The sequence below is a fragment of the Salmo trutta genome, chromosome 8 (genome assembly GCF_901001165.1).
Source record: "Salmo trutta chromosome 8, fSalTru1.1, whole genome shotgun sequence".
Taxonomy (NCBI): domain Eukaryota; kingdom Metazoa; phylum Chordata; class Actinopteri; order Salmoniformes; family Salmonidae; genus Salmo; species Salmo trutta.
Window position 1 is genome coordinate 41,321,150 of NC_042964.1, and position 17,127 is coordinate 41,338,276.

Genomic DNA, 17,127 nt, shown 5'->3' on the forward strand with positions numbered 1-17,127 from the left:
AACCAATGGTTTTCTCTTCTTTAAGCGTCCCGAGGGGTCTTATTGGCTCGTACTGGCCCAACCAAGACATCTCTTCATCTCTCTATTACCTCCTTTTGTTGGGGCAAACCACTACTGACACAATAACCCAGTGTTAAGTGCTGCTGTTGCTGATTCCCCTGCTGCTTGGATGAGCCCCCCTCTCTGTGCCAGGTTGCTAGGTAGCCTTAGATCCAAGCATTCAAAAGGCTGACACAGAATATTATGGGGTGTCAGCTATTGTGTAATGCCCCATTTTGTACTGGTATTCTTAAAAACAGGTCAGACAGAGGTTGATGGGTTGTTCATGTGTACAGATACTAGGCATTCCAGAAATGAAGGGTGTGTGGAGAATGTAGGTCTGTCTGCCTCCTACAGGGTGTATGAGGCTAGAGGTCAGGTTGTAATGGGCTGCAGACACAGTAGGACTGGCTCAGGAGATAAGCAGACCATTAAACCTTGGGTTAGCCTCATACAGTGCATTTGGAAAGTAATTAGACCCCTTGACTTTTTCCAGACCCCTTATTCTAAACATTTTTCCTCATCAATCTACACACACAACCCCATAATGACGGAGTGAAAACAGGTTTTTAGAAATGTTTGCCCATTTATTACAAATGCAAAACAGAAATACCTTAATGGGAGAAACTCCCAAATACAGGTGTGCCAAGCTTGTAGCGTCATACCCAAGAAGACTCGAGGCTGTAAACGCTGCCAAAGGTGCTTCAACAAAGTACTGAGTAAAGGGTCTTAATTCTTTACATTGAAGTTTTATATATTTTTTATAAATGTGGAATTCTTTATTTTTTTCACCTGTTTTTGCTTTGTCGTTATGGGGTATTGTGTGAAGATTGATGAGGGGGGAAAAAACAAACAAAAAGTCAAGGGGTCGGAATACTTTCCAAATACACTGTATATCTGTCCCATCGTTCCCTCCCTACACCGTGGTGACTGCCGAACAGCACTGCCCACCTCCCCTGACGCCCATACATCCCCCTAAGCATGAGTCGGCAGCCAACGGAACGGCCACGCATGGTTGTCCATGAAGGAAGGAAGGAAGGAAGGAAGGAAGGAAGGAAGGAAGGGGACTCATTTGAGGCTGCCCTGCTTTCCCTTTTGTCTCCTGGCTACCTGCACTGCTTCTCCCTGCATGCTTCTGTAGGACTGTGTGCGTGTGGATGGTGTGGTGAATGACAGAACAATGGAGGGAGCTCGGCAGCCTGGCGCTGGATGAGAAACAGCCTCACATCACGGGGTTGTTCTACGTGTACCGGAGTGCCAGTCTAGGTCCAAAAGGCTCCTGACAGCTTCTACCCCCAAGCCGTAAGACTGCTGAACAATTCATCAAATGGCCACCCGGACTATTTACATTGACACCCCCCCCCCTTTGTTTTTACACTGCTGCTACTCACTGTTTATTATCTGTGCATAGTCACTTTACCCCTACATACATGTACAAATTACCTTGACTAACCTGTACCCCCCGCATATTGACTCGATACCGGTAACCCCTGTATATAGCTTCCATTATTTTGATTTAATTGTTTTTTACTTTAGTTTATTTAGTAAATATTTTCTTAACTCTATTTCTTGAACTGTACTGTTGGTTAAGGGCTTGTTTAGTAAGCATTTCACGGTAAGGTCTACACCACGTGTATTTGGCGCATGTGACAGATAAAATGTGATTTGATTTGATGTGTTGGAACACTGACCCTCGTGGGGGGGGGTTAGAACCGCCCCATGCTAAAAGCGCGGGGGGGGGTGTGTGTGTGTGTGTGTGTGTGTGTGTGTGTGTGTAAGTATTCGTGCCAGTGCTGAGGCCGGAAACAACATTAGGAGGTTACGCCTCGATCAGACAGACCGCGTCATTGCATCAATGCGGCGTAATAAATTCTGCAGTCAAATTTTTTGTTCAATGTTATCCAACATTTTGTTCTGGATGTGTGTGCAACAACATTTCAACATTCACCTTTTGCTGCTATTTCTGTCAAGTCTACGGATACAATTTGATTGGTACGTTGGATTTATCCATTGGATATGAATCTACTTCTGGTGTATCCAAACGCAATGATGCTGTCAGTCTGATTGAGGCGTTAGACAAAACACAGGACCAGCTTCCCCGCTGACTCCATATACCATCACCGTACACCCTGTTATTTCTTCTGGTTTACAGGGATTCCTTATGCTGGTCCTGGTCCTGGATCCAGAGCTGTGGGTCTAAGTACTCTTGCAGGTCCCAGCCACCACCAGCCTGTTCTCACTGTTTCACACTGGTTTGAGTTACTGTACATTACAGGCCCCTTAGCTTGTGGATAGAAGAGCCAGATGTTAAATGTATCCCATCTACACTTGCCTTCAGACAGTTTCAAGGCCCTCACGCCAACTCTGGAAACGTGATGGTATTGTTGTTGTTGTCATGCCAACAGGAAGACTATCAACCGTGTCATACTAGAAGAGTTGGACGTAACTGTTGGTATCATTTGAAAACCACACTGCCTTTGAATAGCGGCAGCAGGTAGCCTAGCGGTTAAGAGCGTTGGGCCAGTAACCGAAGGGCTTGGTTCAAATCCCAGAGCCGACAAGTTGGAAAAATCTGCCCTTCTGCCCTTGAGCAAGTTAGTTAACCCCCAACAACTGCTCCACAGGCGCCAATGATTGGAACATTGATTTAAGGCAGCCCTCCGTACCTCTGATTCAGAGGGGTTGGGTTAAATGCAGAAGACACATTTTGTTGAATGCATTCAGTTGGTGTGAGGGCCTTGAAACTGTCTGCAGGCAACTGAAGATGCATTTAACATCTGGCAAATGACTAGTTACCCCCTTTCTCTTTCCCTATACCTGTGGACAGGCATGTCTGAACCACGAGTCATGCAGAGATTTCCAGTCATCATGGTAGCACAATGAGTCTACCTGCACCAACCAGCTGCTCTAGGGTAGCCAGAGCAGTGGACCGGACCGAGTGTGTTTGCAGTCGAATGTGTTTGCAGTTGAATGTGCGTGTGGCACTCCTCCCTGGTCAAACACTAGAGAAAACAAACAGTAGACTTGCCAATGGGGCCTTAACTACAAGTTGCATACTCTTCTATCAGACCCAGGCAAGCAGAGTTTATGCAGGAAGCTAGAGTCAACAGAGATAAAGACCCCTGGCCAACAGGTTAGTTTGGTCTGCACAGTATACAGTCCTGCTGGGATGCTTCTATAAGAGGATCTGATGTATTAAACACTGCTCTCATTGGATGCTGATGAGCCCAAATGTGCTGAATGGACTCCAACATAGAACTATTGTGCTGAAATTGTTTGTCTTGAATATTCATGTTTTATTTCATGAATGGAAGCCATGTCCTGGTATGAAAGATGTACGTTATGGTCCAAAATCCTAACAGCTTGAACGGGCTATACATGTGTCTTCACGTCAAGCTGCCTTTTTACACAGTTGTCATCCCTCCACTGTTCTGGAGGGATGACAACGGTGGGGAGAGTGGATCTGTTGGCCATCACAGTTACAAGGTGAGTCTGTAATCTTTTAAAATGCTTGGCCGTCTAAAGACAAGATCATACTGGCTCTGTTTTCTCCAAGACAGTCTCATGTGTTCAGTAGCCTATTTCCTCTGTTGCATAAATTCAACCAAACATCCAGCTGCTAATTATTCATTAGGAATGAAGAGGCAACCATGTAATTAAGCAATTCTCCATACAACTGGAAAATTGCTACATCGTAACATAAGATCAGCGAATGACATGCATTCATAATATTTTGCACGATTTTTCAGAGCTTATGTGGCATCATCTTCTTACCAAGGTTGTTTTCTCCGTTTGAGTCATTTTAAATAATGCTCACCTGAACCCATCATCTTTTCTGTCTGTCACTGTCTCTGACTGAATGACTGTCACTGTCTCTGACTGAATGTCTGTCACGGTCTCTGACTGAATGGCTGTCACTGTCTCTGACTGAATGGCTGTCACTGTCTCTGACTGAATGTCTGTCACGGTCTCTGACTGAATGTCTGTCACTGTCTCTGACTGAATGTCTGTCACTGTCTCTGACTGAATGTCTGTCACGGTCTCTGACTGAATGTCTGTCACTGTCTCTGACTGAATGTCTGTCACGGTCTCTGACTGAATGTCTGTCACTGTCTCTGACTGAATGTCTGTCACGGTCTCTGACTGAATGTCTGTCACTGTCTCTGACTGAATGTCTGTCACTGTCTCTGACTGAATGTCTGTCACTGTCTCTGACTGAATGTCTGTCACTGTCTCTGACTGAATGTCTGTCACTGTCTCTGGCTGAATGTCTGTCACGGTCTCTGGCTGAATGTCTGTCACGGTCTCTGGCTGAATGTCTGTCACGGTCTCTGACTGAATGTCTGTCACGGTCTCTGACTGAATGTCTGTCACGGTCTCTGACTGAATGTCTGTCACGGTCTCTGACTGAATGGCTGTCACGGTCTCTGACTGAATGGCTGTCACGGTCTCTGACTGAATGGCTGTCACTGTCTCTGACTGAATGGCTGTCACTGTCTCTGACTGAATGGCTGTCACTGTCTCTGACTGAATGGCTGTCACTGTCTCTGACTGAATGGCTGTCACGGTCTCTGACTGAATGTCTGTCACGGTCTCTGACTGAATGTCTGTCACGGTCTCTGACTGAATGTCTGTCACTGTCTCTGACTGAATGTCTGTCACTGTCTCTGACTGAATGTCTGTCACGGTCTCTGACTGAATGTCTGTCACGGTCTCTGACTGAATGTCTGTCACGGTCTCTGACTGAATGACTGTCACGGTCTCTGACTGAATGACTGTCACGGTCTCTGACTGAATGACTGTCACTGTCTCTGACTGAATGACTGTCACTGTCTCTGACTGAATGACTGTCACTGTCTCTGACTGAATGACTGTCACGGTCTCTGACTGAATGACTGTCACGGTCTCTGACTGAATGGCTGTTACTGTCTCTGACTGAATGACTGTCACGGTCTCTGACTGAATGACTGTCTCTGTCTCTGACTGAATGACTGTCACGGTCTCTGACTGAATGACTGTCACGGTCTCTGACTGAATGACTGTCACGGTCTCTGACTGAATGACTGTCACGGTCTCTGACTGAATGACTGTCACGGTCTCTGACTGAATGACTGTCACGGTCTCTGACTGAATGTCTGTCACTGTCTCTGACTGAATGTCTGTCACGGTCTCTGACTGAATGTCTGTCACGGTCTCTGACTGAATGACTGTCACGGTCTCTGACTGAATGGCTGTTACTGTCTCTGACTGAATGGCTGTCACGGTCTCTGACTGAATGACTGTCACGGTCTCTGACTGAATGACTGTCACGGTCTCTGACTGAATGACTGTCACGGTCTCTGACTGAATGGCTGTCTCTGTCTCTGACTGAATGGCTGTCACGGTTTCTGACTGAATGACTGTCACGGTCTCTGACTGAATGACTGTCACTGTCTCTGACTGAATGACTGTCACGGTCTCTGACTGAATGTCTGTCACGGTCTGACTGAATGTCGGTCTGACTGCACGCCACATTTAAGGTTGGGAAAACAACACGAGGCAGAGAACTCTCCTAGTAGCAGGATGCCTATGAAAATCAATGATAATTTTGCACCAGGAATGCGTAATGCAATACATGTAATTAAGTATGTTGTCACCTATTTGTATCCATTAAAAAGCCTTTGATATTTTCATGGCGGTTGAGCAACTCACTAAATTTCATTCATTGTTCTTATGACCGGTCTGTCAGCTTGCGGCTGAAACCGGGGAGAGGTCACGACCACACATCCTCTGGGGTCAGGGGCACTGCTTTAGGGAGGATGAGCCCTGTCAGGAGACTGATTGGTGGTCCTTTGTAGCTCAGTTGGTAGAGCATGGCACTTGTAACGCCAGGGTCGTGGGTTCGATTCCCATATGTAAAATGTTATGCACGCATGACTGTAAGTCGCTTTGGATAAAAGCGTCTGCCAAATGGCATATATATTCAAGGTTTACTAAGGTCTGCCTCAGGCCTCTCCTGGGGGCCACGTAGACTGATGGACAACCAAACAGTATAGTACATTGTTATCCATTAGCTACATGTGGCAGTTACTGCTCCATTTCATTGATTCTCTTTCTCACAGTCGATACAAAATCGTAATGCTCCCCGAAACAAGACAACCCCATTCTGTGATACAACATTAGGAATGGGGTTAGTACAGAGAGCTGGGTGGTATTGCAGTGTAAGCTACCATTTTAGGAGTTTAGGCCCTGAGTCTGTTTTAATCCTTCTCTGCCCTCTCTCAACCTCTTCCCCAAAGCCTCATAGCATGCCCAGCAGTTCAATTCCTGGCTCTTCGTCCAAACCACAGAGGTTATAGAGCATAGAATGAGGCTGGCAAAACAAGAGCACAGTGAGAAGCACAGGGCATTGTTGTTGCATGGTCTATTCCCACAGATGGATTAAAGCTGGGGCCAGAGGTCAGACAGTAGACCTCTGCTTGGCCTCCTGGCTGCCCAGGTCTAACTACAACAGAGAGGGAAACTGATGCTGCCACTGTCTCATGGTTGATGACCACGGAGGAAATATAGTGTGTTTCCTAGTAGTTGTGGCCTATGTTTTGTAATGGCATATTTTTACTGTCACCCCACAGGGAGATTCCGTCCCTGTGAGGTCTGGTGAAGTATTAACCATGCTTGTTAAAACGTTATTGCTGAAAAGTTTTATAAAAAGGGGGAAATGTGGACTTCTGCTTTAGACCCAGTTTAATGGTCCTTTCCCAGTCCAGGCTTGTGCTTGATAAACATTGATTTAAAAAAGATATATACATAAAGAAGTTGTACTCACAGCCAAGACAAGCTGCATTTTATGAGAATGTCTTATACACAGTTTGACTTCAAGGCCCAAACCAACCCCTGCAAGGAAACACAAGTTTATTTGGAATTTCAACCCAGAAGTTAAATGGAAAAACAACATATTTTGGGAACAAAACCAGTCTGGGATTAACAGGGGTGATTAAATCCCGCTTTCTGGGTTTGGGGAGAGAGAGTTGGCACTGACTTAAACCATCCCTGAGCCTCTGAGGTTGGCCCCATAGCTGACCAGCATCTCCATCTGTCTGACAGCCCACTGAGCAGTTTGCAGCCTCTTCATCGCTCTCGTTGTGTGTGTGTGTGTGTGTGTGTGTGTACGCGTGTGTGCGCCATCACAGCTTGCCTGAATCCTGGCACTGAACACCACTCCCTTGGACTCTTTCTGCCACCAAAAGGCATTGTGGGTAATGCACTTGTATCCTCACATTGTTCTCTTTACTCAGTGAATTAACCATAGTTTAATTCAGCGTTCACCTAATCTGCCTCCATGATATTATTATTCCAATTAGGACCATATCATGTTGTTACGATAACCAGACAGTCATATTTTACACAAACTCTTACGACCATGTCAGATGATATGGTTCAGGACTCATAGATGGCAAACCTCTACTTTAACCCACATAGGCGGCAACGTCCTCAAGTGTCACATTTATCCCCCCGACTGTCACCGTGGATGTTTTTTCTCCCTAAGATCTCTGACAGACCTGAGTTCCTCCAGAGAGCTCTGTGTTGTATTTGTGAGCCAGGTCCTACCTGAGGCTGAACGAACAACGCTGATGATTAACGGACAGTGGGCAGTGTGTGAATCACCTCAGTGCCGTTGTTCCTCTCCTTTCCTCACTGCTCCTCTCCGCTCCATCTCTAACACATCATCCAAATGAACTCGGTCAGTTCCAGGGCATGCGGCAGGTAATTAATGCACACAAGTCATTAAGCACGGTCGCACAATACCAGCGTAGCAGCAGCCTCCAGTGGGAAGACAAGACCAGCGGACGGAGGTGCCCTTTGCTTGTTTATTAATACATTTGAGGAGTAAACGGACAGAGCGCTGGCACGTTAACAAGTCAGTGCTGGCGGTCAGCTTCGATTTTTCAAATGGGTCTTCTGGGGAGGGAGTGAGTGAGGGAGGGAGAGAGGATATTATGAGTGTTAGTGTTTAGGAAGGGGATATTAAGTATGACCACACTGAGGAGAGAGAGAAGATATTGTTAGTGTTTAGGAAGGGGATATTAAGTATGACCACACTGAGGAGAGAGAGAAGATATTGTTAGTGTTTAGGAAGGGGATATTAAGTATGACCACACTGAGGAGAGAGAGAAGATATTATTAGTGTTTAGGAAGGGGATATTAAGTATGCCCACACTGAGGAGAGAGAGAAGATATTGTTAGTGTTTAGGAAGGGGATATTAAGTATGACCACACTGAGGAGAGAGAGAAGATATGAGTGTTTAGGAAGGGGATATTAAGTATGACCACACTGAGGAGAGAGAGAGAAAGATATTGTTAGTGTTTAGGAAGGGGATATTAAGTATGACCACACTGAGGAGAGAGAGAGAAGATATTGTTAGTGTTTAGGAAGGGGATATTAAGTATGACCACACTGAGGAGAGAGAGAAGATATGAGTGTTTAGGAAAGGGGATATTAAGTATGACCACACTGAGGAGAGAGAGAGAAGATATTGTTAGTGTTTAGGAAGGGGATATTAAGTATGACCACACTGAGGAGAGAGAGAGAAGATATTGTTAGTGTTTAGGAAGGGGATATTAAGTATGACCACACTGAGGAGAGAGAGAGAAGATATTGTTAGTGTTTAGGAAGGGGATATTAAGTATGACCACACTGAGGAGAGAGAGAAGATATTGTTAGTGTTTAGGAAGGCGATATTAAATATGACCACACTGAGGAGAGAGAGAAGATATTGTTAGTGTTTAGGAAGGGGATATTAAGTATGACCACACTGAGGAGAGAGAGAGAAGATATTGTTAGTGTTTAGGAAGGGGATATTAAGTATGACCACACTGAGGAGAGAGAGAAGATATTGTTAGTGTTTAGGAAGGGGATGTTAAGTATGACCACACTGAGGAGAGAGAGAAGATATTGTTAGTGTTTAGGAAGGGGATGTTAAGTATGACCACACTGAGGAGAGAGAGAAGATATTGTTAGTGTTTAGGAAGGGGATATTAAGTATGACCACACTGAGGAGAGAGAGAGAAGTTAGTGTTTAGGAAGGGGATATTAAGTATGACCACACTGAGGAGAGAGAGAGAAGATATTGTTAGTGTTTAGGAAGGGGATATTAAGTATGACCACACTGAGGAGAGAGAGAGAAGTTAGTGTTTAGGAAGGGGATATTAAGTATGCCCACACTGAGGAGAGAGAGAGAAGATATTGTTAGTGTTTAGGAAGGGGATGTTAAGTATGACCACACTGAGGAGAGAGAGAAGATATGAGTGTTTAGGAAAGGGGATGTTAAGTATGACCACACTGAGGAGAGAGAAAGATATTGTTAGTGTTTAGGAAGGGGATATTAAGTATGACCACACTGAGGAGAGAGAGAGAGAAGATATTATTAGTGTTTAGGAAGGGGATATTAAGTATGACCACACTGAGGAGAGAGAGAAGATATGAGTGTTTAGGAAAGGGGATATTAAGTATGACCACACTGAGGAGAGAGAGAAGATATGAGTGTTTAGGAAAGGGGATGTTAAGTATGACCACACTGAGGAGAGAGAAAGATATTGTTAGTGTTTAGGAAGGGGATATTAAGTGTGACCACACTAGAGAGAGAGAGAGCGAGAGAAAGATATTGTTAGTGTTTATAGGAAGGGGATAGTGAGTGAGTGAGTGAGTGAGTGAGTGTTATGAGTGCTTTGCCTATATGAGCTGTCTGCAGCTATATTTCTGTCAAGGAGCAGCTGTTGGAAATTGTTCTTGAGGATAAAAATAAAAACATCTTATAACAAGGTGAGGATGCTGTAAACTGTTCAGATTCTTCACCTCCATTACATAAGCTGTGTTATTTGAGACACAAATGTCCATTCAGGGAGGTATAGACACCAAAAGTCAGACATTTAGCAAATTCCTCCTGCCATGGCTACAGCATTAGAATGATAGATTGCAGATCACTTTACCCCAAAAAGACCACATTTCCACCCAGCACACACATTCCTAATAGACCGCCACAGTCGGGTCCAGATGTAGCTTCTTAACTGGACTTGTCTTCCCATGAACACCGGTGTTATGGCGTTTGGAGACCTCAATAACATGTTGAGTAAACGCTCTTCAGAGGCCTCGCGCTTTACGCCTGCCGAGATCCCACACATTATAAACAGGAAGAGGAAGGAATGTTGGGACTCGGCTGCTTCTTTTCAGAACTCACTCCTCCACTTCCCCTCTCCCCTCTGGTGTGTGTCATCATCACCACTTTATCTGAGCCCCTCCACGGGAGGAAATGTACTCACTGTTTCCCAGGGCAACCACTAGTGCCCACTTCCTGCTTTCAGTAGGTGATACTTGTCCCTAGTTGAGGTGTGTATGTGTTCTAAGTGTGTTTATCTGTATTTTAAATATAGCTGTCTGTTGGATAATTTAAGTTACACCATGATACTGTATACCCATTGTTAATAGTTAGTTACTGTACATTAGTCATATACAGGATACTATTATTTGTATGTCTCTGCCTCCAGTATGAAGTTTTGCGAGCCAATGCTAGCTAGCATTAGCACAATGCCTGGAAGTCTATGGTATCTACTAGCATGCTAAGGACAGTATCCTATAATACTTCACTATAGGACTTGGTAATGTGAAAGGGAATGCTGGACCAAGGTTATATATCCATGGTTCTGTTGACATAAACCTATTTCACCCTGTGGACTCGAGTACAGAGACAGAATATGGCTTAACATAGTCTCCTCACTGGCTGAAATCAGAAACAAAAACATCCCTTTAAATGGATGAGCCTAGATCTCCCATGGTTTTATCTGGAATAAGACAAATGCATGGAAATTATTTGAAGTAATAGTGGGTAAAACAGCCATCACCGTGATCCAAAATAAATGTTCGTAACCCAGTTTCAGATATAAAGTCCCTCTGTTTGGGAAACTGTTGCATAGCAACGTTTTTAGTCCTAAATCACTGTGTCGATGTACACAGACTTCTGTTAGACTGTGTAATGTCCCTCGTTATTCCATATGTGGCTGTTATTGGTATCTATGTTTCTGAACCCTGGGGTCTACAGCTGTGTATTGCTGTAGGCAGTTGAGGGAGCAGGGAAACGTTTTGGCGAATCAAACAGCACAGAGCATCAGACGGCTAAAGGCAGGCAGTGTGTGTTTACTGAGGAAGTTTACACGGACACAGGCAGCATGCTCCTGAAAGTCTGTGTCGTGTGTGTGTGTGTCAATATGTCATAGGCCAGACGAGAACAACTAGCGTCCACCTCTGGCTGAGTTAGAGGAGAAAGGAGTTGGCATTTCCCCAGGCGTGCTGATAAATGTTTTGGCAGGAAGGTCTTTGCAAATGACTACGTTCCTTTTTAGACTTTTTTAAGGCTATTTTTACCATTCAAGGGCCTGTTCGTTCAGTAAGCACTTTTTTCTTCGTTGCACAGCGTGGCAATAGGAAAGACTGTTTTTTTGTTCTGTACGAGTGGGAGGTTGGCTCCTGTTTCTGTCAATACAGATGATACAACCGTCAAGTTCAAAGTCAAACTGCATTTTCTCAATGTATCTTCATTTATTTTGATGCACTACTTAACTTAATCGCATATTTCATGAATAAGTCGCCTAAATAGGAAGTGAAGATGATATATTATAAACCATTTAAGATGAAGCTGAGAGCAGAGATGCCTCAGTAAAGTTGGAAGCCTTCTCAGAAAGATGTGAACAATTTATCGCTGTGCCCTGGCTGACCCCTACATCACATGGTGTTGTTGACTCCCAGTGTTTTCGGGGACATTCCACTTGTCAAAAAGCCCTCTCTGACTACACATCCACAACAGCAGTGTAAGGACCCCTTGCCGGCCGTCTTCCTGTTGCCTGCGTGTCCCAGTGAATGTGGCCTAGGCTGTGTCAGAGCTGTCCAGGGGCTGTGAAAGAAATCATGTCTTAAGAGGATTAAGGGGACCTGGGCCACATCTCTCCGGAGGTTACCACGGTTACATTGAGAATGACCCCGGCTGTCACCGCACGTCAACAGTGGTGTCTCACTCCCCGTGCCTCTCTCTCTATTTCTCTGTATCTCTATCGCTGTATCTCTATCGCTGTATCTCTCTATCGCTGTATCTCTCTATCGCTGTATCTCTCTCTCTCTTACGATAGATGTCGTTACTTAGTGTATAGCATAGTTTATTTTTATTTGCACCTAAAAACCATTCAATAAGTTGACCCCTCCTAGTCACACCTTAATTATTCAATAAAGGTGTGTTCATCTCTCTCTCTCTCTCTCTCTCTCTCTCTCTCTCTCTCTCTCTCTCTCTCTCTGATTGCAGAGCCTGGATGAGCTGGATGATGATGACGGAGGGGATAAGGCGAAGGAGGAGGAGCAGCAGCTGACACAGCTCAACACGGAACAGAACGAAGCCATGACCTCTGACCCTGGGGCCGCCACCCACTTACTACAGGTGAGGACAAGGTCACATGTCACCCAACCTCACTGACCTTTACCCCTTAGTGTAATACCTAGGGCCTGGAGTTTAGCCTGACCATGTAACCGGACCAGGAAACATTCTGGGCTGAAGTCATATCAACCAATAAGGCTTTTGGCTCCCCAAGTTATTGTACACACTTATATGGTTCTTTGATCACTGAAACAAAATGGTTCCATATACTGGAGAACACTGAATGGTGCCATTTAGGAATTATGGCTACTACTATTAAATAATCGTATTTTGAGCTAAGACCATACTTTAATAAACAATTAAATAATGGGCAAAAGAATACCAGTATAGTTTTTAGAATGATTTGCCATTCAATGCGAACATAGTTTGGAAATATGAAGTACAATACTTTGTCCAATAGTTAGTGATCAACAAAAAGGTGTGTTCTGCTCCATTCTCAACCACCACCAAACATCACACATACAGTTGAGACGACCACAGGATCAAGCTGCATGTATCGCCCCTGGATGGAGAGCATGTTGTGGGGTTAAGGGCCGTACATAAGGGAATGTTTTGAGGATATGAACCCAGCAGCCCTCCAGTTGTCAGATCAATTCTGCCATTTTTCTTTTCTCTTAACACCCGACCCAGTATTAGAACCAGCCACCTTTCGGTCACAGGCCCAACTCCTTAGCCACTGGACTACCTGCTTGACTGGTTCCAGATAAGAAGAAAAAATGAACATGAGTTAATCTCCAGAAATAAGCATGAGTTAACCTGACAAAATGCTATGCAGACATAGAATTATTATGATGTAGAAGAACAACTTGCATGTCGTTGTCCGCAGCAGCCGAAAGAGAGAGCCTCTGATAGATCTGGGTTACTGCCAGGCAGAGCAAAACATAGATTGTGTGTTAAAAGTCATGCAATGATTAACTAGGCTATTGAATCACCAATACTTATTATTCATCATTTATTATAAATCATTTATACATACCTCTTCTCATTCAGAAACAGTCTTCTAATGGTTTTAATGAACATAGTCCCCTCGAATTGACTATGAAATGAAAGAGAGAATTAGCTAATTACCAATGTCAGAATGAGTCTGTAGCTCTATTTGGCATATCCCATAATAACAAATGGTTTATTGGAAAGAGAAAGCTAGCTTGTGAAGTGGCGAATTAAAGTAGCCTAGCTTTTTCTGTTTAGCTAGCTAGCTTACAAACATGCTCATTCTATTAATGTTTTGACTTTATTTATCTAGTATATAGCTTATAATAAGACTTTTGGCTTCATATATTTTAATTAAATAATCAACTTTGCTTACCTTAATACATTGAAAAATAACGTGCGAGTTGCAAGTTGGTCCAACCACTGTCCTCTTGCTTTGTCATGCTGGAATGGATTGGCAGTTGGTTTTTGAATAGGAATGATAGTTACATTTTGAGTTAACCATATATTTTTATATATGATTGTGTGCTTTTATTAAACACATGATTTCCTCTTGCTTCTAGCTAGAATTTAGTTTGCAACAGCACACGTTTGTGCCTGGCTGTTTGCCACTAAGACCTTGGCAACAATGTTGCAAAATATGACTGGCAAGGGAAAGATTTAAAGTGTCAGACTTCAGCTCGCCATTTTTCTGAACAGGTGAAGTCATGCAGCATCATTAATATGGATATAAATGTCAATGGAAAACAGCTAAAACAAATTAAGGGGGAATGTTAGCTGTCATTTCAGAGTTTGATGTGACTGGGTTAGCTTTTGTTTGCTGTTTAATTTCTAAAATCCCCATTACACTCTGGGGAGGGATAGAACCCTCAAGGTTCTTTGTCTTCACTGGATATATATATATAGTGTTCTTTAATATAATCCGAAGAACCAAAAGGTTCTATATAGAACCCCAAAGTACCCTTTTTTCTAAGTGTATAGTACAAAACAAGATAGATCTCTTGATTCCCATGGTGATCTACAGCTGAGTCCAGCCCCAACTTACACACTCCCCTCCCTTGAGCAGAATGCGATGATGAGATAGATAGATACCACAGTGCCACCAAACAGAGGCACTGTTGGTCAGAGAGAAAGAACTCCATAGGCTGCTTGAGAAGGAGAGCGCCACAACCAATGCATTGCTCTATATAAACCAGCTTGTATGGCAAAATGATGCACTACAATACGCTACAAAATACACATGCATTCTCATTCCATATAACCATTCTCTGGGTGTGATGACATTAGCAGTAAGCTGTGTTTTTGAGACGGACTCAGCTCAGCTCAGCTCATCTCCAAGGTCTACAGGGCTAAGTGCTAACAGGTTCATTTGGAGCCTGTGTTGCAGCAAGTCTCTCTAAAAACACACTTCAGAGCCGTATCAGGAATTCATCTGCATATATGACATGCTATTGATATGGAGCATGCAGTTTGGGAACAGAGGACTCCCTCCCTATTCAGGCCCCTGTGTTAATAGATATCATAGGAAGGCCAAACTGACTGACTGATACACACATGAAGCTACAGTATATGGCTTTGCAAACAATTATGTTTTGATTGTGCAATTGATTTTAAAGCAAACCATTCCAGAGCATAACATACGTGAATAAGACCGAGTCCCTACTATCAGGTTGGTTATTATTGATATGATTTTCTGTAAGCAGTGACGTTGGAAATATAGTTTTCTGTTACTTTCCCCTTGAGTAGATCATTACTGTGCACTCAACAAGTGTGCAATTGAAGTGCTGTCAAACGCTCTATGCAGAGACATGAAAGGACTTGAGAATATGTTGGTAACGAAGGCAACCGCGGAAGCACTCGTCTATGAGCTGGAATATAATACCATTTGGATTTCCTTCCTGTTATATTTACAGACATTGGTTTCTGTATGTACAATACAGTATCAGATGATATAGTCATATAAAGCGTTTCCAAATGTAGTCAATAATTTAATGTATCAGTAGGTCCACAAACAGTTAATTCACTAGAAATAAGAGTCACCCAGCCACTCGTTTAACCTATGTGTCGTGTGTAGACATGCCGTATAGTGAACCCAGAAGATTAAGCTCGCGTAACACATCCTTCCCGCTGAGACATAAGCAGATTATCCTTCAGCCATTGGAAATGAGACATGGAGGTGCCTGCTGAGCCCACCTTACCACTACAACACATTCCCCTTAAATCAGAGCAGATGTGGGCACTGCCACGGCTAACCACTGGGGATCTCCTGCACTGCATCTCACCCATTGCTCTGCCACTCCCTGCCTTTGGTGTAGGGATTTTTGACGGTCATATTTGGGTGTGTGTCGTGCCGTTGTGACCTTAGTGACGAGCTAACAGAGGAATATAGACAGGAGGGAAGGAGAGACGGAGAGAGAGAGTGTAGGGGGGGGGGGGTTGGGGGGGAGAGAGAGCAGTTTGTAGAGTGGATTTACAGGGAGCTGTCAAGCCGACATCTGTAAAGACAGAGCATTCCAAAAATGTGCCATTTCATTCTGACCCCATTTATCACACAGACAAGCGGTTGCCATGTTGTCTGTGTAATATACAGCTACCTCGAGATCAAACTGTCAGGCTTTTTAGCTTCTGCACTGGTATCAAGATGTCTGGACTGAGACAGGACTGGCAACTTCAAATACTAAAAAACGTTGCGTCGTTTCTGCAGAACAAAATAATCCCCTATCGTTTTGAGTCCACACAGTGTTGCATCAATAATAAGCGAACTTGATTAATGAGTTTTCTGACTTTCATTTGATAGTTGATTCGTTTTTCTCTGTTTTCATCCTTTCTTGGGTCTGTCTATCTGAACAAGTAAAACACTGGCCTCCCCTTCTTCCTCTGGAGCGCTGTGTGTTCCTGCCCTATAACAACCGTTAATGGAGATGATACTAGGTAATAGCAGTGTAGCACTGTCCAGTAGGGCTGTGACAATGCCAGTATTGCAATATGTTATCCATGGCAAAAATGAAAACAGGAAGCAGACCAAACTCTTTGGTCCTTTAAAAACCTGCTGTATGTAAAATATTGTGTGCTACAGCTTGGAAAATAAATGAACGTGACTCTGGATGACAACATAATGATTTTTGTTTCCAACATCAGGGCTGTTTTCCTAAAGACGTTAAATCCACTTTGTGTTTTGTTTCCTTGCCACGATACTAAGGAGTATCACGATACTGGTATCCTCCCGCCCGTCTCAGTGAGACCCCCCCCAGAGTCCTGTAATGGCTGCAGCACTATCTCCTCCACTGTCATCCTCTCTCTGTTCCTACTCATCTATTTCATATCCCCATCTCCTGCTGCCAACCCATCCTCCCCCACGCACTATCACCTTGTGATACACATGGAATCACACACACACCCGTACACACGCACATACACAAGTACACACACACACATTGGTGTCTTTCTCTCCTTGCCTGTGTTTGCGTTCCTCTGTGAGGTAGTGTAATCAAGTGTAGTTTCAGGGATGTCCGTGTCACAGAGGCCCTCTCTCTGGGGACCCCATGTGGTCCTGGTTATCAGGCCTTACCCCTCTGTGGTATGTGTGCCGTACAAGGAAAACACTTTCCCTAAACCTGGAGCCTTGTCAGATAAACAAAACCATAGGTCATCTGCTTCTAATGTGGCGCCTGGTCCAAAGGGGGGAGATGTTTGGGTTCTGAGTTCT

At 44.0% G+C, this 17,127-nt stretch overlaps 1 protein-coding gene across 3 annotated transcripts in view; it reads left to right on the forward strand.

The window, feature by feature from the left end:
* Positions 1 to 17,127, forward strand: part of LOC115198974 (PRKC apoptosis WT1 regulator protein-like) — an 81,769-nt gene that overhangs the window by 41,310 nt on the left and 23,332 nt on the right. For all 3 annotated transcript variants that reach the window (XM_029761440.1, XM_029761442.1, XM_029761441.1), the window contains exon 3: positions 12,363 to 12,494. In XM_029761440.1, the coding sequence (XP_029617300.1) occupies positions 12,363 to 12,494 (132 nt within the window). The remainder of the gene's footprint in view (positions 1 to 12,362; positions 12,495 to 17,127) is intronic.